Below are 22,374 nucleotides of genomic sequence, written 5' to 3'. Positions count from 1 at the left end.
AATAAAAATATATTTTTAGAAAATGTTTAATTTTTTATATTTTATAATTCAAAATAATATTTTTATTATTTAAGAACTTCTAGGAATGATTTTGAATTTTTTTAGTTACTTTAAAAAAATCATGATAAATAGAGAAGTATTTATATTTTTAAGATAAATGTCAAGGTTCAAACTCATAATGAAACAATATGAATATTCTTAACTATTCGACAGATTAATATATCTTTAACATGTTAATACTTGAGCAAGTTAAATGATAATTTATAGAGAAAATAATCTCAGTGACCAAAAATGCCTTATAATATACGATTTTAACCAACTTTTTTTGGATTTGCCAAAATGACCAACTAAATCGCAATGAGATCGATAATTCGCAACGCGATCTCCGGTATTGCAAATCAGTTTCCAGATTCGCAACGCGATTTTGACTATTGCATTGCGATTTCCCAAATTCGCGTTGCGATTTTCCTAATTCGCAATGCGAATACGTAAACCGCAACGCGAATTTGGAAAATCGCAATGCGAATACGTAATGCGAATACGTAAATCGCAATGCGAATACGTAAATCGCAATGTGAATATGACTATCACAATGCGATTTACATAGCGCCATTCGTATTAACGCGTATTTTTTTTCAAATTCCAGACACGAATATATTAATATATCGGAACACTGAACCGTCCACAGTATATCTCGTAATCGCAACTCATAACCTAAAACTCTAAATCACAACTCAGTCTCATCTTCATCTCTCATTCTCTAAGGCGACATCCGTCCCCATCTCCGACGAAATCAGTCCCCACGACGATAACAGTCTCCATCTCCGGCGAAATCATTCACGGTCAGAAATGGAAAATCAACCAAATCAACCACCGAGGGTTAGTTTTTTTAATTATTTTTATTTTGAAAATTTTATATTATTATTAGGTTTTTCATATTGAAATTGATGATAAGTTTACTGGTGTTTTCAATAATAGATTAATCATTTCACTTAGATTGCTTATTAAATTCATTCGATTGCTGCCAATACTGCTAAACTGTTTAGTCTTTAACCCTGTGAAGTTAGTATTTGTCTTTGTTTTGTCTTTTGGTTGAAGTAATGCAATCCATTCAAGTTTCTTTCAATTTTAGTATTTCAAACCGAGAATGACTATCGCAACGAGTGAATCGCAACGCGAAAATGACTATCGCAATGCAAATTTGACTATCGCAACGAGAGAATCGCAATGCGATTTTCATTTCGCGTTGCGATAGTCAAATTCGCGTTGCGATAGTCATTTTCGTGTTGCGATTTAAAGTTTCAGAAACTATTCTTCTTCTACAAATTGAAACTTGAATGAATTGCATTACTTCAACCAAAAAACAAATACTAAATTCACAGTGTTGCAAATTTAAGTTTGAAGAATAAACTACTACTCTTTATGTTTATTGTTCATATCTTCACAGTGTAGTTTTTGGTATATCTAAATTGGTATGTTTATTGTTTTTGCAGAACTTTTATTCGGCTCAATTGACCTTAAGAAATAAAGTAAGCCTGGCCAAAACAATTGCGTCGAAGCTTTCACCTGCACAAAGAAAAATATTTGAGGATACTTGCTTTGGGCCATGGCTGAAAGTATAACATCCGGGTGGAGATGCTATGTTAACCCATATGTTTCTTCAAACCATGACTAGCGATCTACCAGAGACTATACAACGTCGTGATGAAGAGATATGGTTTGATTTTCCACCGGCTTATACGTGTTTTGGGCGGGAGGAGTTATGCTTAATCACCGGTATACGCTTCGGACACGATGATATAGATCGGTACACTAGACATATTACCCGCCTATCATGGTTTTCCCGGGTTTTTCCTGAGCAGTCAACGGAGAAGTCGAATTTACACTTGGAAGACTTGACGAGATTATTGAATAAGAAAGATGGTTTTACTCGGATAGATGACGTCGATGTTGTCCGAGTATGCCTTCTAATACTTTTGCAAGTCGGATTTTTAGGCAGAGAGGCCCGACAACCTATTCCTAATGATCTAATTAAATTGGTAGAGGACCTAAATGCATGGAACCTGTTTTCGTGGGGTTCGTATCTATAGAGAGCTACATGGAATAAGTTATCGTCTGCCTTTAATGATCGGAAAAGTTTGCGTGGCGATGGTTCCAAATACACTTTGTCAGGCTTTATTTGAGCCTTTAAGGTAATACTTTTTATATAATGTTTCCAAAATTATAATTAATTCTTTAACAATTACTAATGTTTGTTATTATATTGTTTGTAGATTTGGATATTTGAGGCCTTTCCCGCCATGCGGACATATGCATTAAAAACTTCTAATGATATTCCTAGGGCTATTTCCTGGAAGAGGAAACGGTCCTTGTAGCAATGGGAAGATTTACTACCGTATACTACAATAAATAATGTAAGTTAACACAAATACTACCATATATTTATAAACAAGTTATTACTAGTACACGTTTAACTTTGTTTAAGCTTTTATATTGTTAGGAGGCCAACACTTCGTTACAGAGGCTGACACCCACGGAAGCTAAGCTTGCCACTGATTGGTGGCAAGCTAGTAAGCTTTTTTTTATGGCACGGATGATGAGTAGCCACCACTTCGAGAGCCATCACCTCACCCAGAGCCATCACCTGATCGACCCGAATATACACCTCCACAATGAGAGTCATCACCTATTCTGTCATATCATCGAGCCTCTTCTCCACCATCACCTCATGATAGGCGACTGGCAAAGATGCCACGACGTTTATCTCCATGTTCTCCACCTCCACCTCCACCTCCACGGGATGAGTTAGGGGAGTTACGTAATGAGGTCAATGCCTTGCGTGAGGAGGTCGGTACTTTACGCGATGATAATGGTGCATGGCGTGTTGATGTGTCTACTTTACGTGGTGAGGTAGCAGCTCTACGTGAGATTGTAGCATCGTTGCAGAACGAGGTTCATACTCTACGCAACGAGGTAAGTTTAATATTTTTCATATTTAACTTGATGATAAATTTACTCGTAATTTCACTTAGATTGCTTAGTAAATTCATTCGGTTGCTGCCAATACTGTTTAACTGTTTATTCTTTAACCCTGTGAAGTTAGTATTTGTTTTTGGTTGTCTTTTGGTTGAAGTAATGCAATCCATTCAAGTTTCAATTTGCAGAAGAAGAATAGTTTACTATCGCAATGCGAAAATGACTATCGCAACGAGAGAATCGCAATGCGAAAATGACTATCGCAATGCGAAAATAACTATCGCAATGTGAATTTGACTATCGCAACGAAAGAATCGCAATGCGAAATGAAAATCGCATTGCGATAGTCAAATTCGCATTGCGATAGTCATTTTTGCATTGCGATAGTCATTTTCGCATTGCGATAGTCATTTTCGCGTTGCGATTTTAAGTTTCAGATTCTATTCTTCTTCTGTAAATTGAAACTTGAATGAATTGCATTACTTCAACCAAAAGACAAATACTAACTTCACAGTGTTGAAAATTTAAGTTTCAAGAATAAACTACTACTCTTTATGTTGTCATTGAACCTGCACTAAACCTATATGTTGTCCTTTTAAATGTTTATATAAGTGCTTACTTCTGGAATGTTATATGATGCATTTTGTGAACAATGATATAATAATAACTTGGGTGAATACAGTGCAAGTTTGAAATATATTTGTCTTTGTTCTCACTGTTTAATATCATGTCTGTTTATTTACTGATTTATGTATTAATTTATTTTTAGCGGCCCGCTAAGGTGGATGCTCTACGTCGGTTTTTTCTTGCAAGACGGAGTTCACGCATCAGACGACGTGCACGTGCCATTACGTCTCCGTTCACCCCAATAGTGCGAAGAATTCGTAAAAAAAAGCCCGACTCACATGTTATCGTTTCAGAGGCCTCCCCTATCGTTCAAGAGGCCCTTATCATCCCTCAAGAGTCCCCTCCCACCGTTCAAGGGGCCACTGTCATCGTTGAAGAGGTCCCTCCCAACATTCTAGAGTCCGATTCACACGGCGTAATATATCAAATTATTGAGAAGCCCCCTCATGTGCCGGACATGATGGATGATTGTTGGCTTTCGTATAAGTTACCGGCCAGTACCATTTCGGCAGATGAAGTGGAGAGGAAACAACTACCGGAAACAATTCTGGATAATACCCTTTGGGCTAAGACCGCAGTTGATTTTTATCTACATGAGCGGAGCCAAGGGTGTTACGCTGACATATACAAACTCAACGATGATATGCATTTGTTGATTGAACAGTCTTGGTGGGGTGTATTATTAGGGGTTGAAGACAACGGCTATTTCGATGGGGGGGTAAGTCTTATATTTCTTATATTTCAGTTTGATTAATTTTTTTTTAAATTTATGTAATTCACTAATATATGTCTTTTTTTGTAAAACAACATATTGATGCATGGGTGACACGCCTTCTAATTGTAAGGAAATTGAAGAAAAATATTAAAAAACGCGATATACAATTATGCCGACGTCTTTTCACGTAGTTCACTTGAAAAATCAACGACAAGAATCATATGTGTTGGCTAATGGACAAGCTAAACTTTATCTTGCATGGTGGGAGGTCGATAAGGTTAGTATATTTGTTTAAATATTTTAAGGGTGTTCATAAATAAGTGCGCAATTTGAATTATTACATTTCGATGCAGGTGTTTATCCCTGTTTTGGACCGTACTCATTGGCTTCTCGTCGAGCTTCAGCTCCCATCCCTAAAGACAATAGTATATGACAGCATGATAAATTACATATCATTGTCTGATTTGAGAGATATGATTAAGGGATGGAGCTCTTATTTGGCTAAATTCTTGGATGCAATTGATTATTGGACTAAGTCTGGAAACAAGAAGCCAAAGAAGTTCAATGTTACAGTTATCAGAGACGAGACCGCGCCACAACAAACGAAGGAAGCCAGAGGGGATTGTGGTCCTCTCGTATGCATGTGCTTGGAGCGTTTGACGACAGGAAGTACACATTTTCTACCTCCCACCGATAGAGATAGAGGTGCAGTAGGCTTGTGGTTTCGACATTTTATGGCTAGAGCGATATATGCGAGACGCTGCCTACCAGCATCCGCGTTATGAAAGTGTCCATAAACAATTTGTAAGTCAAATGCAAGTGTTGTTAAACATATTTACTCTTTTTGGTTTGAAAATGTTTGGTTAAGTAGCTAGAATTCAATAATTTGTTGTTTGTAGGTTTTAGATGTGTAGAAGTGTTGTTGATTCAATGTTTGGTTTCTTCAGGTTAATCCTGAAGTGAGCTGCGTGAAATGGATGTATGGGTGCAAAAGTTGATTTCATTATTATTATTTGATTATTTAATTGATTTGTAAAAAATGATTTGTAAATGTTGATTTGTTTAATTGATGTGTACATAATATTTGTGCTTGTTTAATTGATTGAAATGTAATAGTTGATTTGTTGATTTCAATCTGCATTATGTTGAATGCAAAACAGACTATCGCAACGCGGAAATGACTATCGCAACGAGAGAATCGCAATACGAAATGAAAATCGCAACGAGTGAATCACAATGCGAAAATGAAAATCGCAATGCGAAACTAATTTCGCGTTGCGATTTTCATTTTCGCATTGCGATTCACTCGTTGCGATTTTCATTTCGCATTGCGATTTTCATTTCGCATTGCGATTTTCATTTCGCATTGCGATTTTCATTTCGCATTGCGATTCTCTCGTTGCGGTAGTCATTTCCGCGTTGCGATAGTCAATTCCGCATTGCGATAGTCATTTTCGTGTTGCGATAGTCATATTCGCATTGTGATTTCCGCGTTGCGATAGTCAAATGAATGTCTAATAAGTGATAACAACTGAACATATCATAGCAATGTTTAAACTCAAGTTACTAACACATGCCTAGCTAAAAATGTTAAAAGTTCACACATAATATACACATAATACAACGTTTGCATTTAAAAATCACCTAAGTTAACAGTCCCAAAAGGTGAAGCCGGTTGTGATTGGGACCTCGAAGACAATCCATATTTTGGTAGAAGAAAAGAAGATTGTGATGGCACTGGTGATCCACATGTCAACCTTGTATGACCACTTTCCTTGCACCGACTACATGTCGATCTCTTCTTCTCTTCACCCTTAGACGGTATACGATCGTGACTTTTTGGTCGCCCAGGTATCCTTCTGTCCATGGCTGGTGGCAAAACTGTTTGTAAGTCATCTGGTATGTCCCACTCAGAAGAATGTGGAATAGGGTAGACAATCTCGCCATAAGTCTGTCGATATACTTCTGTAGTGTAGCAATCCATAGCGTATGCGCTTGAATCATCTTGGTTTAGATGAAGAGAAACTTTTATAACATGGCCACACGGATAACCAGATGTTTGGAATTTCATACAACTACACGTCTTTGCATTTAGATCGACAAGCCCATTTAAGTTATTATCCAGTACTTCAAACAAAGTGTTTGAACATGGTTCAACTCTCCATGACATTGACTTCACAACACGTTTCGTTATCTTTTTTTCTGTCCATGGTGTAACACGATGTTCCAATGTTCCTGTAAATTTAAATAAATAATACTTAGTAAAATATATGATAAGTTATGAATTTAAAGAAATAATACCTATATGGATTCTTTTCTTGTAGTACCACTGTTGAATAGAGGCTCGAAAAAACTCCATTAACATAGTAATGGGTAATTTCCGGGAATGACGACTTAGAGCGTTGATTGATTCTGCACTATTAGACGTCATGAAACCATATCTTGCTCCAAGTTGATGTACTCTTGACCATCTTTCAAACCTGACATCTTCTAGTGTTTGAGCACACTGAGGCAAAACACGTCTTAAACAATTTATATGCTTATTAAAATCCACTTCCCGATAAGTTTTTACAGTCTTCCAGTATGTCCATTTGTGATTTTTTATACCAACAGACCTTGATTTTAGATTTCTATACAAATGAACACCACAAAGTCCATGAAAAGCATCTGGGAAACACCTTCTAATAGCGTTGTCAATTGAGTTTGCCCTATCGGATATAATTGTCAGATTGCTAATAGGACCTATGTAATCCCTAAGATGTCCCATAAACCATGTCCATGAATCAGAGGTTTCAGATTTGCCAACCCCGTAAGCTATTGGTAGTATCCCATTGTTACCATCCATGGCTACTGCTAATAAGTTTACTCCAAGGTATCGACCTTTTAAATGTGCTCCATCAACTATAATAACTGGACGCATGCAATTAATAAACGAACGAATCTACAAAATCATATACACAAGAAATATAATCATTTAAATGTGAAATGCATGTAACTAACAAAAATGAGTCAACAAAATTATATTGATTTACTAACCGCAACACCAATGGCGATAAACAGCAACTCAAAGCGTCCATCTCTATCTGTTTTGATATGAGTTACCAACCCAGGATTTTTCAGCTTTAAATTTTGACAATAAGCCGATAGTTGGGCAAACGATGCTTCTGGCGACCCCCTCAACAATTCCAAGGCATAACATTTGGCTCTCCAAGCTTGAGAATATGAGATACTAATCTTGAACCGAGCATTCATGTCAGTCATAATTTCATGTCCCCGATATACCCTACCATTCAAAAACATTAACTCAACCAGAAAACCACCCAACACCTTTTTGTTTGCCTGTCTATGGTGATGAAAAACTTGGGTTCTTGAACATGTATGTTTATCAATAAAAGTCCTAACTTGAAACATTTCGCAATCTTTTATCCTCTTTGCAATCATACGCCACATACAGTTTTTGTCAATCATACACCTTGTTTCGAAACAATCTTTGCTTGATTTGTTAACTTTTAGTTGATAGCCATCTTCCACACATTTCGTATACAAAGCTATCTTCAAGTCTTCCTTTGTATCAAAACAATCATCTTTCTTGATACGAATAATTTTTGTGTAACAATCAACTGCTATCTTTACCAACTCTTCTTCCGGTATCTGAAGTAATTCTGGCATATTCCAGTTATACTCCCGTGGAATTTTCTTTGGGGATTTCTTCTTCTTCTTTTTCTTCTTCAGTGTTATATGAATTACAGAATGGATGTTCAACATGTTCATTTACAGTCGTAACTTCCTCCTCATTATCATCAACAACATCTTCCTCAGCAACGGCTGTTTCATCATCAAAATTTGGGTATTGACCAATATCAAAATCATTACACGCAGGGTCTGTTTCTTCTTCTGAAAAATCATCAAAATCCGAGTATTGACCAAGATCAAAGTCCGGGTATTGACCAAGATCAAATTTAGAATACTGACTAGTACTCACAATTTTTTCTGTTGGCTCATCATCGTCTAACTGGTCAATACGAAAACCAGAATTTGGTGCTGAAAGTTGATTGGGATTTGGATTAGGGAAAGGTTGTGGGTTTTGAGATTGTGTTTGGTATTGGAAATGTGGTGAAACAATATTTACTTGGTGATGAAATTGTGGTGGAACCATTAAATTTTGAGCACCATAAACTGGGGTTGAAAAACTTAGTTGATTACTACCCGCTACTGACCCAACTTCACTACTTCTAGGTTCAACAACATACAATGTAACATCATCACTTGAAACACTAATGTAAGCAATGAATCGTTCAACATCTTCATTGTCGGTTAACAAATAAACATTACCATTTCTCTGATAAGATAGCCTAAATCCACTTAGGGGCTCTAAATTCAATTTATTTGCAACACGTAACATTAGAGTTTCATAAGTTAACTTTTTTAATGACAGTTTTAGTTGAAGATTCATGGGTAAAGGCATATATTGTAAAACACCATGAACATTCTCCCATGACCCTCCAAAACACAAATCTATCCAAACATGATCAACATTAGATGATTTCATTATTGTAAATTAATATACTAAACAAACGAGCTGCGAAACTAAAACCTGTTACCGGATGGGGAAGGATGTCGTTGGATATAGAAACGGATGTCGGCAGAGAGAGTGATAGATGGAGATGGAATGAGTTACGATTTAGGGATTTAGGTTATGAGTTGCTGCTGCTGCGTAGTTATATACCCAAAACATTTGTGTTGCGAAATTAAAACCTGTTGCGAATTCAAAAATCGAGTTGCGAATTTGAAATTCAGTATTGCGATAGTCAGAATCTCGTTGCGATTTACAGATTCGCATTGCGATTTACGTAAACGCATTTCGATTTACGTATTCGCATTGCGAATTAGGAAAATCGCAACGCGAATTTGGGAAATCGCAATGCGATAGTCAGAATCGCGTTGCGAATCTGGAAACTGATTTGCGATATCGGAGATCGCATTGCGATTTAGTTGGTCATTTTGGCAAATCCAAAAAAAGTTGGTTAAAATCGTATATTATAAGGCATTTTTGGTCACTGAGGTTATTTTCTCTAATTTATATTATTAACATAAGCATCCTTAGAGGTATCACTTTGGTGAAAAGTGTTGGTGTTGCTTCATGTTTTTGATAGGTGTTGGTGGAGCAACATAGGTAGGGTTTTGGTAAGGAAAGCTCCCATGCATCTTTACATTGCTAGCTTCTGCTGGGATTTAAAAGGGGCCCAACCAATAGGAGATCATTGTCATTACTAGTACTAAAAAGCTGCACCTACCTATCTTATATCTTCATTAATTAAAGTATACAAACCTTATTTTTGTTTGCAAGTGATAGGGACTAGATCAGAAGCAAGCAAAGAAATAATGAATGATTGTGTCCCATCCACTGATATTTGTCTTCAATGGAGAGTGACACGAAGCCATATATTGCTTTCACCACATGATTCCATCATTCCTGTATTATCAAGTGAGAACTAACACTAGTCGTGAAACTGAAACGCATTCTGATCATGCTTATTCTTGTAACATCCCAAATTATGGGTTAGTGACCAAATTGAAATTTTTTAAAATTTGGTGACAAAAGTATAAATTATTAAAAAGTTCAATGGTTTAACTATGAATATTTCAGTATTGGATTAATGGTAATTATGGAATTATGGAAGGGATATAATGGTATTTTTATGGAAAAGATATTTATCTCTTATTAAAAGAGATAAGCATATGGGTGGAGAGTATCTAGAAGCTTATTTCCTTCTTCTTCTTATTCTTCTCCCCGTAAGCTCCATGGCAAAGGTAAGATTTCTTAGTTGTTGATTATTAGCTAAAATTTAAGTGGGGTTTTAATCATTAGGTGATACTTAAGCTTGGGGAAAGCTTAAGTTATCTTAAAATCAAAAGATGAAGAAGTTATAAAAGATTAAAGAAAATGAGTTTCAAAGTGAATTTCTGAAATAGAGTTAATAAATCAACTTTGAGATGAAATTTGACTTGTTCTCGATGTGAATAAGAAGTTATAAATGTTAGAATTGAATTTAGAACATGCTGAAATTTGAGTATGATTCTTGAATTTCTTAAGGAGAATAGGATATAGAGGTTAAAGAAGTGATTATTGAGTAGAAATGAGTGCAAATATGTATATGTAAGTTAGGAATATGAAAGGGGATGAAATATAAAGCATTTGAGTTGAATTAAATGGATTTTTGGGCTTAAAATGCAAATTCTGGGCAAGGTGTATCGATGCATATTGAATGTGCATCGATGCACTCTTTAAAGAAGAAATGTAACATCCCAAAAGCCGGGTCAGTGACTAAAATGTAAATTTTGGAAACTTTGTGCTCAATTTTGAAATAAGTTAAAAGATTTGGGATTTAAGTAAGGAATTTTAATGATGGATTAAATATCATAGATGGATAATTAAAGGGGCAATTTAGTCTTTTCAGCTTAAAGGATATTTTGTGTTTTCTTTAAATAAGAGTTGTACACGTGGGTTTTGGGAGATTTCTGGAAGCCTTCTTCTTACTATCTTCTTCTTCTCGTAGCTCCAGCTTAAAGGTAAGTTTGATTTTTAACTGTTAATTTCTGGAATTTATAAGTTGGTTTTGAATCTTTGGGGGTTATATAAGCTTAAGGAAAGCTTGTATAAACTTAAAACATCAAGAAGAGAGAATTAGAAAGGAATTTCTATTAAAAGATTAGAAATGAACTTTTGATATAGAAAGGTTTTTGAAATTCTAAGGATGAATTTGACTTGTCATCAATCTAATTAAGAAGTATGAAGTGTTAGAATTGGAATTAGAACACATTGAAAATTTGGTATGATTCTTGAATCTCATATGGAAGATAGGATTTTGAGGTTTAAGATGAAATAAATGAATATAGATTGGTTTAAGTATGTGTACTAGAGTTAAGAATGAAAAGGGGATGATATATGAAGTGTTTGAGAGGAAATGAAGTAATTTTCGGGTTGAAAATATGATTTCTGGGCAAGGGGAATCGGTACCCATTCAAGGGGAACCGATACCCCTTCAAACGAATAAAATTTCCAGAATGTCATGAGGGAATCGATACCCCCTTAGTAGGGAACCGATTCCCCCTAAAGGAAAAATGGGAATATTGGTTTAATAAGTTCGTTTAAGTTGCTAGTATCCAATTACAAGGTGTAGGTATCTAATAATTGCCTCAAAATGTACATTTATGTAGATTCTACGCGTAAAGCAATTCCGGAACATTTGGCAATTAAGATCGATCAAGGAAAGATAAGAGATTGGAATGGACTAGTGAGGCAAGGTGAGTGCATACTAGTGACATGTAGTGTTTAATGGAAATAAGACTTGCGATGAGTCTATTTTCTAGAGTAATATGCATGAAGTCATAGACATGATTATGTGTTGGTTATAACTATATGTGATTATATGTATTACATTGATTGTATGTATGCATGACTAAAGATAATTATATGATTTGTATATGCTATATGATTTATGTAAGACTTTATTATGTAATAATGGGAGAACATTGAATAAGTTATATGATAGAGTCATAAGAAATGAAATGAACATGAGAGAATAAGATAATCAAGTATAAGTTATATGATATGGTATAAGTGATTATACGAGAAATGTTAGGAGACTCTAAGAGAATAGTATGAATTCGAAGGCATAAATAAGGATACATAAGTAATATAGGGAAGATTGATAAATTAAAGGAAACTATAGTTTATGTATTATAGTGAAGAGCTACAAAGTTTTATTAAAGAGTATTGTGGAAATCATGATAAATTGAACTAAATAAATAGATGGTTTATGTGAGTGGAAAAGGAAAATGATATAAAATAAAGGGAAATTATTTATAAGATAACATGAGACTAATTGAACATGTAATATAAACTTTATAAAGGAGTACTTGGGTAAAATCATTATACGATACAATTATAGAGTATTACTATACAAATTATATTAAAATATGATATATGAGAATATGAGTAAGTTTATAGGATATTGACAGGACATATAAGAATATTTAAATGTATGCTGATATGAAAAAGGGAATACAAAGAAATGGAGCATAAGGTAGATAATATGATATATGTTATTATATATATATATGATATATGTCAACAGGTAATATGAAAGGACTCTAAAAATTGATATAAGCTACGTGAAAGTGTTCTAGGTGTTTCTATATGTTATATGAAGTATATGATCTTATGTAAACAAGATATGATATGTATGTTTATATGAATATCTGAGAAATGATCTAAGCTATATGATATGTTATGTGACATGTAAATGTGACTCATATGAAAATGTTCTATGAGTAATTGAACTATGTGTTATGTGAAATGATAAGTATAAAAGAAAATGCCCATGTTATATGTCTTGAGAGCTAGGGGTATAGTTGGCATGCCAAGAGTCGAGGGTTTACCTATGTTCTACGGAACATATGGACAGTTTTACCTATGTCTTTCGAGATATATGGACAGTATACCTATGTTCTAAGGAACATATGGACAGTTTACCTAGGTTCTTCGGGACCTATGGACAGTTACCGAGGATCTTTATGACCTCTGGATAGTTACCGAGGATCTTTATGACCTCTGGATAGTTACCGAGGATCTTTATGACCTCTGGATAGGTCCTTCGGGACATTTATATGAGCTGTGATGACAGCATAGTGGTGCACAACCTCAATAGACTCACATATCTACAGTTCTCACATGTGTACATGGGCTAATCAAGAGATATAAACAAATATATGTTAGTGATATGATAAATGTATTACAAATGATATGATGTTGTGTTTGTATAGTGTTTGATTGAAAAGGTTAAGCATAAAAGTATGTGATTACATGATAAACTAATAATGATGATTTATGTGTATGTATGTATTTATTGTTAATTAATCTGATATAATTTTACATGATATGAGGAAATCATGTAATTTGGTATAGCGTGATAGAACAGAACATGCATATATTGATATATGTTATAAAGTGCATTATAAGTTTTTATGCTTCACTAAGTCTTCGACTTAGCGTGTGATTGTTTCACACGTAGGTTTCGAGAAGAGTAAAGAGTAATGCGGAGCAAGACATGTCAGTTCTCCTTACCAAATGTCAGATCAGAAAATATATGTACTGTACATAGAGTGTAGTTGGCATGTACTCTAAAGATATAAATTGTATGAACTCTGATATATTTTGTAAACTTATATTACAATATGTATATTATCGTATTTTCTTAATATAAGTTCAAATATTTTGCTATTATTGGTTAAGAGTTGTGTTTTAAAAGTCAATGTAATATCTCTGACTCATATCCGGGTCGGGTACGGGTTGGGGGTGTTACAAGAAACATCAAATGTAATTGGTGCATCGATGCATAAGGAGTGCATCGATGCATCCCTTTAAAATGAAAACATTGAAGGTAATTTGTGTATCGATGCATGAGTAGTGCATCGATGCACATGTTAAAGAATGCATCGATGCACTATAGAATGCATCGATATACTTCAAGGGGAAATTCAAAAACACATTTCTTTTGGTCTAAGAAATGATAGATTATTGTATATCAATTGGATACTGATATGTATCAATGTATGATTATATAGATATCGAGCACGAACAAGTCTGGATTGATTGGCAAGTTAAGATTCGATCGAAAGAGAGGAAAATCATAAAGTGTATTGGAACGTAGTGAGGCCAAGGTGAGTGCACATTAGATAGTGTATTATGTATTAATGGAAATAAGACTTGTGACAAGTCTATTTCCTACAATAGAATGCATGAATTCATTAATATGAGTATATGTTTGATATGTTATGTGTGTGTTATTGATTGTTACATATATTAATGATATGAGTGAATAAATGTTTATATGATACATGTTAGTTGTCCATGATATATGTACACATGATAATATGATATAAGTTAAATTATGTAATATGATACATAACTATGAGATACGTGAAGGAATGTATATATGATAAAGATTATGTAAGAGAATATATAGGATTATCAAATAAGTTATGAGATAAGTTATATGACATTGATATAGAGGCAAGATGAAAGTATACACATGAATACATGTATAAGTTTATATGTTACTTTATATGATATGGGATATACCCATGAACATATGTGATGTGATATATGTTATGAGAAATGAACCATATGACTAAGTGTGAAATGATATAAGTTATATGAGGTGAATGATATAATAAGAAGCTATGGGATAAGAAGATATGAGTTTATGTGATATAAAAGTATATATGTGAAATAACATGATAGGTGATAAAACCGTGAGCCTATATGATTATGTGTTATATGTTACATGATATACATGCGAGTTACATGAACAAATTAGAAATGGTATAAGTCATATGAAACGATCTACGTGAATACATGCACTTGTGATATATGTGATATGATATGAGATATATGGTTACACATACATGTGGTATGTGACAGAAGAGAAAGAACAAGTGATATGAAATGTTATAAATGATAATGCCCATGTTATGTGATATGAGAGCTAGGGGTATAGTTGGCATGCCAAGAGTCGAGGGTTTACCTATGTCTTTCGAGACATATGAACAGTTTACCTAGGTTCTTCGGGACCTATGGACAGTTGTCGAGGTTTTTTATGACCTCTGGATAGTTTTTGGGGTCTTTGTGACCTCTGGATAGGTCCTTCGGGACATTTATACGAGCTGTGGTGATAGCATAATGGTGCACAACCTCAATAGACTCACATATCTACAGTTCTCACATGTGTACATGGGCTAATAAAGAGATAATTGTGAAATCAATGTATGTGATATATGTATATGAATTGCATGATATGAAATATGTGTGATATGGGTTATTGTATATGTTACATGAATATATGTTGATGTATATGTGAGTGAGTATAAATTACTTATATATGATGATATAAGAATTTGTTATAAGTTATAGAATATGAATGTAAGAGATCATATGAATAAGAAATAAAAGATATGAAGTATAATAGTATAGGAGAAGGATAAAAACATAAATGATGATATGTATGTAATTGTTATATGAAAAGCATATGAGTGAGATGATTTGATATGATGTGATAAAAATAGTTGTTCCTGCATGATTACAAGTTAGAGTTTATATTATATATTTATTTGCCTCACTAAGTCATAGACTTAGCGTGTGAGTGTTTCACACGCAGGTTCTTACAAGCTTATGGATTGTTGAGGTACAAGTCAGGTCAGCATTTTTCCTTACAAAGTTTCATATAAGAAAATAGATTATTTAAATGTATTTTATGGTATAAAAGACTAGTTGGCATGTATTTAAAAGATTTGAATTGTATAAGCTCTAAATAGTTTTGTAAACGTTTTGAATAAGTTATATGTTATAAAATTTTTTAAATTACTTACTATTTTATCCAAGTAAATGTTTTAAAAAGTCAATGTGACACCTCAGACTCGGATCCAGGTCGGATTCGGGTTGGGGGTGTTATATTTAATTGTATCAGAGATACGATTTAGCCGATTCTAGGCTAAAAACGAAGTCAAAAAGTGTTTTAAAAAGTACACATGCCAACACAAAGTGAAAAATTTTCTGATATGATAGAGTAAGGAGTGTGTTGTCTTGTTGATAGAGTTCAATTGTTATGTTATATAAGATAAGTGTATACATGAGAATGATTTATTATATATATATGTTTATATGATATGATAGAAGATATGTGAACATATGCAAATGACATATGTTATATGACATGAATTGGATGATCATATGCATACGTGATATGTGATAGAAGAAATGATATGAGCACATGAATTTATGAGAGCTTCCAAAGTGAAGCACAAGGCGATAGACCTGAAGGTAATAGCATTCACCTACCCTGGCCAGGCAGGGAGAAGAGCGAAAAACCTCAGGGAATGCATGTATATGATTAGAGAATGAATCATGATGTTGAAAGATGTTCCAATGTGTTTTCAATTATATACATCGTTAACTCATAGAATGAATGTATCAAAATAGTTAAAAGAGTAATGAGCACCCGAGCTCAAGGGTGAATTTGAGGAAGGTTCTGTTGTTACAGACCTTTGAATAAATGATATTAAGATAGTGTTAGAAGGTGTTCATTTCTCCAAAGTGGAGAAATTAAATTGAAAAGTTTGTTATTACGTGGATAATATAGAATATGGTGAACAAATGTCACCATAAGAACGTTAAAAGATCAAGTGATGTGGTTAGAATTTGGAGAGAAAAAAAAGATTCAAGAATAAGTGCATCAGTGATACGTTTATAAGATGAATGAAATCAGAGTTATGGATATGAAACCAAGGGGTAGTACTGTGTATAAGTAAGAGTGTGGAAATAATAAGGGTTTGTACTCTAGAAGAAAGAGTTAGCGTTGGCTAACAAGGTTACACGATGAAAAATGTGTTGATCATATGAATGTGATGTAAAGAAGGAGATAAAGATTTGTGTGTTTAAGGGAAGTTAAGGATTGATAGAGAAGAGTAAGGTAATATGAAAAGAGTGAAGAAGTATAAAAGAAAAGATATAACCGATGTTGTAAGGATATTTTGATTTATGGAAAGTAATGAAATAAGGAAATGATAAGGTTTACAGAATCAGATATGACAAGGGATATACAAGAAGTATAGATTATAAGTTTGATAAAGAAATAAGAAAAGTGTATAAAGTAATATGAAAGGATCATGTGTATTGTAGTGCAGACAATGATTAGGAACTGAGGAAAGGTTAGGTTTATATTGCAAAGCAGTTAGATGAGAAGGAAAGAAATTAACTGAGTTATTATATCGAAAAGTAAGTATTGGATTTTTCTGTACATATGATGAGTAACAGTATATAGATTTATAAAGTTCGGAGATATATGATTGGTTAATTAGGGCTTGTGCCCTAGATTGAACCATTGATATTTGCTAATTGTAATAGTAAAGGTGATAGAGTTATAAGATTGGAAGAAAAGATAAAGTGAGTTAATTAAGTATGATAAGAATATTGAATATGATTATGTATTTGGATCCTATATAAATATGATGAAGGCAAAGAGAAGAGTATTTACAAGTTTAAAGGGAGCTTTGAAGAAGGAAGATGCAGATTGAAGGAAAGAAAAGACGGAAATGGATTGGATTCTTTGGAAAATTGAAGGCAAATCATTGATTATAAATTGCGAATGGATAAAGTTGTGAAAACAACTTAAGAATATTAAAAGATATGTTCTTGTCAAAGTGTCCAATGGAAATTCGAGGACGAATTTTCTTAAAAGGAGGGGAGATTTGTAACATCCCAAATTATGGGTTAGTGACCAAATTGTAATTTTCAAAAATTTGGTGACAAAAGTATAAATTATTAAAAAGTTCAATGGTTTAAGTATGAATATTTCAGTATTGGATTAATGGTAAATAGGGAATTATGGAAGGGATATAATGGTCTTTTTATGGAAAAGATATTTATCTCTTATTAAAAGAGATAAGCATATAGGTGGAGAGTATCTAGAAGCTTATTTCCTTCTTCTTCTTCTCCCCGTAAGCTCCATTGCAAAGGTAAGATTTCTTAGTTGTTGATTATTAGCTAAAATTTAAGTGGGGTTTTAATCATTAGGTGATACTTAAGCTTGGGGAAAGCTTAAGTTATCTTAAAATCAAAAGATGAAGAAGTTATAAAAGATTAAAGAAAATGAGTTTCAAAGTGAATTTATGAAATAGACTTAATAAATCAACTTTGAGATGAAATTTGACTTGTTCTCGATGTGAATAAGAAGTTATAAATGTTAGAATTGAATTTAGAACATGTTGAAATTTGAGTATGATTCTTGAATTTCTTAAGGAGAATAGGATATGGAGGTTAAAGAAGTGATTATTGAGTAGAAATGAGTGCAAATATGTATATGTAAGTTAGGAATATGAAAGGGGATGAAATATAAAGCATTTGAGTTGAATTAAATGGATTTTTGGGCTTAAAATGCAAATTCTGGGCAAGGTGTATCGATGCATATTGAATGTGCATCGATGCACTCTTTAAAAAAAAACATCGAATGCAATTGGTGCATCGATGCATAAGGAGTGCATCGATGCATCCCTTTAAAATGAAAACATCGAAGGTAATTTGTGTATCGATGTATGAGTAGTGCATCAATGCACATGTTAAAGAATGCATCGATGCATTGTAGAATGCATCGATGCACTTCAAGGGGAAATTGAAAAAGACATTTCTTTTGGTCTAAGAAATGATAGATTAGTGTATATCAATTGAATACTGATATGTATCAATGTATGATTATATAGATATCGAGCACGAACAAGTCCGGGTCGATTGGCAAGTTAAGATTCGATCGAAAGAGAGGAAAATCATAAAGTGTATTGGAACGTAGTGAGGCCAATGTGAGTGCACATTAGATAGTGTATTATGTATTAATGGAAATAAGACTTGTGACAAGTCTATTTCCTACAGTAGAATGCATGAATTCATTAATATGAGTATATGTTTGATATGTTATGTGTGTGTTATTGATTGTTACATATGTTAATGATATGAGTGAATAAATGTTTATATGATACATGTTAATTGTCCATGATATATGCACATATGATAATATGATATAAGTTAAATTATGTAATATGATACATAACTATGAGATACGTGAAGGAATGTATATATGATAAAGATTATGTAAGAGAATATATAGGATTATCAAATAAGTTATGAGATAAGTTATATGACATTGATATATAGGCTAGATGAAAGTATACACATGAATACATGTATAAGTTTATATGTTACTTTATATGCTATGGGATATACCCATGAACATATGTGATGTGATATATGCTATGAGAAATGACCCATGTGACTAAGTGTGAAATGATATAAGTTATATGAGGTGAATGATATAATAAGAAGCTATGGGATAAGAAGATATGAGTTTATGTGATATAAAAGTATATATGTGAAATAACATGATAGGTGATAAAACCGTGAGCCTATATGATTATGTGTTATATGTTACATGATATGCATGCGAGTTACATGAACAAATGAGAAATGATATAAGTCATATGAAATGATCTACGTGAATACATGCACTTGTGATATATATGATATGATATGAGATATATGGTTACACATACATGTGGTATGTGACAGAAGAGAAAGAATAAGTGATATGAAATGTTATAAATGATAATGCCCATGTTATGTGATATGAGAGCTAGGGGTATAGTTGGCATGCCAAGAGTCGAGGGTTTATCTATGTCTTTCGAGATATATGGACAGTTTACCTAGGTTCTTCGGGGCCTATGGACAGTTGCCGAGGTTCTTTATGACCTCTGGATAGTTGTCGGGGTCTTTGTGACCTCTGGATAGGTCCTTCGGGACATTTATACGAGCTGTGGTGACAGCATAGTGGTGCACAACCTCAATAGACTCACATATCTACAATTCTCACATGTGTACATGGGCTAATAAAGAGATAATTGTGAAATCAATGTATGTGATATATGTATATGAATTGCATGATATGATATATGTGTGATATGGGTTATTGTATATGTTACATGAATATATATGTTGATGTATATGTGAGTGAGTATAAATGACTTATATATGATGATATAAGAATTTGTTATAAGTTATAGAATATGAATGTAAGAGATCATATGAATAAGAAATAAGAGATATGAAGTATAATAGTATAGGAGCAGGATAAAAACATAAATGATGATATATATGTAATTGTTATATGAAAAGCATATGAGCGAGATGATTTGATATGATGTGATAAAAATAGTTATTCCTGCATGATTACAAGTTAGAGTTTACATTATATATTTATTTGCCTCACTAAGTCATAGACTTAGCGTGTGAGTGTTTCACACGCAGATTCTTACAAGCTTATAGATTGTTGAGGTACAAGTCAGGTCAGCATTTTTCCTTACAAAGTTTCATATCAGAAAATAGATGATTTAAATGTATTTTATGGTATAAAAGACTAGTTGGCATGTATTTAAAAGATTTGAATTGTATAAGCTCTGAATAGTTTTGTAAACGTTTTGAATAAGTTATATGTTGTAAAAGTTTTTAAATTACTCACTATTTTATCCAAGTAAATGTTTTAAAAAGTCAATGTGACACCTCAGACTCGGATCCAGGTCGAATTCGGGTTGGGGGGTGTTACAATTCTAATTAGATAGGTTAAAAACCTTTCCAGTTATTATTAATTCCTCATTACGGTTAATAATAATAATGTGAAGGCACTTATCATTAAAATTCTAGACTAGACCTATCCATATATTACTCTCAAGGCACAGCAACAGATGTTGAAGCATAGCTATGATTTAATTCATCTCCAGTTCAGTGATCTCCATTGATGAATCATTTTGCAGATAGATAAATGAATCTGCTCCAAGTTACAAACCATTTAATCCGAATAATTCTTGAAACCATGCACCCTCTGAGGAGCAGTCCATTTCTTGCAATTCCATTGAATTATCCAACCTTTCCTTTACCTCCGGCATTTGGTTCGCTTTCTCCAAACATTTCCACTCACTTTCATTACTCTCATTGTCGACTATTAGAATATCCCCACTTTCACAAGGTATCCAACCAAAGTTGTCATTCAACATTCCAACAGACGATGACGGTATTGGCAGCGTTGTGTTCTCCATGAAGTTCAACGTCGACTTGGGAGACTGCAGGCTGTCGACGTTAAAAGTGAACAACCCCGAGACAACGCCTTGCCATGCTTTGAGTACGTCAAGGCACTGCGGTCTCGTTGTTGGACTCGGAGCAGAGGAAGAGGGTGCAGCGAGGCGGTTTTGGGGAGGGGGGTTGGGGATGACGACTAGTTTGGAGTCTCGGACCAATCTAGCTTCAGCTTCTAAGCGAGCACTCTCCCATTGAGCCATGTGGCTGAGGTTAGCAGCATCTTTAGGGTTAGCGGCGGCGGCGTCGGTTTTAGGCTTGTGAGTGACGGGGTCGATCCCCATCTTGCTCAATCTTTTCTTCAAATGTGTGTTCCAGTAGTTCTTGATCTCGTTGTCTGTTCTCTTGGGCAAATGAGTAGCTATGGCAGACCACCTGTAGGTATAAAATCATTAGAATTGTATTATACTCAAGTAAAGTGCTGAAATGATTAGACCTGTTTCCAAGAAGGGCATGGAGTTGAATGATAGTTTGTTCTTCCTGTAAACTAAACTTTCCTCTTTTGATATCAGGTCTCAAGTAGTTAATCCACCTAAGTCTGCAACTCTTTCCACATCTTTCAAGTCCTATATATACAAAAATACATGATCAAAAGTAAAACCAAAGCACATACAGAGGAGCTAAAAATGAAGCATAGATATTAATGATAAAGACCAGCTCTCAGAGGCAAGGCACGCCAGCTTCCATGGCCATGTTGTTCAATGTAAGCCAACAGCTTTTGATCTTCTTCAGGGGTCCATGGCCCTTTCTTCAACCCCACCTTCTCGCAACATGGAGACCTCCCCATTGATTTTCAACTTTGCCTTTGGATCAATATAGGAAACACAGTTCAAACCTGTTTTGAAAGCGATGAGAATGAGATGATTTCGGAAGTAGAAATATGAGTGCAATATATAACATCACGGCCATATAAATAGTGTTGTAAATATAGTTACTGCTACTACACCATTTTAACCTTCATTATAAATAAATAAAAATATTAATCAATTTCATTAAACACTAGGTAAGATAAGATGATAAATAAAAAAATTGCAATTATCCTTTAATTAATAAAACTGTTGAGAAATTGATGATCAATAAATTAAGCCAGATTTCTCATGAATTCTGCATTTAAAGTGATGAAATAAAATTGTGGAGCTACTTATAATAAATGGTTAAATTTCCAGAAACTGTGCAATAAGTCAATAAAAGAGGCTTTTGAAGCAATTAAATTAAAACGTGGTAAGAAACAGTGACTAATTTTTAGCTTTGTTGTTAGGTTGAGGCTTCGCCTGTATTCATATTGTCATATTTTATAACATATTTTACACAATCATCTTTATTT

General features: G+C 33.9%; 1 protein-coding gene across 1 annotated transcript; it reads right to left on the bottom strand.

Moving 5' to 3' along the window:
* Positions 1 to 20,633: 20,633 nt before the first annotated feature.
* LOC120150248 (transcription factor MYB106-like) lies at positions 20,634 to 21,912 on the bottom strand. The gene is made up of 3 exons (XM_039162939.1): positions 21,705 to 21,912; positions 21,487 to 21,616; positions 20,634 to 21,425 (listed from the first exon to the last, which is right to left on the bottom strand). The coding sequence occupies exons 1-3, from the start codon at positions 21,835 to 21,837 to the stop codon at positions 20,756 to 20,758; spliced, it is 933 nt and encodes a 310-aa protein (XP_039018870.1). The 5' UTR covers positions 21,838 to 21,912; the 3' UTR covers positions 20,634 to 20,755.
* Between the last annotated feature and the right edge of the window lie 462 nt (positions 21,913 to 22,374).

This window comes from Hibiscus syriacus, unplaced genomic scaffold, assembly GCF_006381635.1.
Source record: "Hibiscus syriacus cultivar Baekdansim isolate YM2019G1 unplaced genomic scaffold, ASM638163v2 tig00111022_pilon, whole genome shotgun sequence".
Taxonomy (NCBI): domain Eukaryota; kingdom Viridiplantae; phylum Streptophyta; class Magnoliopsida; order Malvales; family Malvaceae; genus Hibiscus; species Hibiscus syriacus.
Note: the sequence above shows the minus strand (reverse complement) of the source record. Positions and strands in the feature narration are given on the sequence as shown.

Bases quoted from the DNA above. Each gene is read 5' to 3' on its own strand.
- LOC120150248 (XM_039162939.1), bottom strand. From the start codon at position 21,837: ATGGGGAGGTCTCCATGTTGCGAGAAGGTGGGGTTGAAGAAAGGGCCA. The intron at 21,617-21,704 runs GTCTTTATCATT...TTGTATATATAG, and splicing joins TGCCTTGCCTCTGAGAGCTG to GACTTGAAAGATGTGGAAAG. The intron at 21,426-21,486 runs GTCTAATCATTT...TTATACCTACAG, and splicing joins CATGCCCTTCTTGGAAACAG to GTGGTCTGCCATAGCTACTC.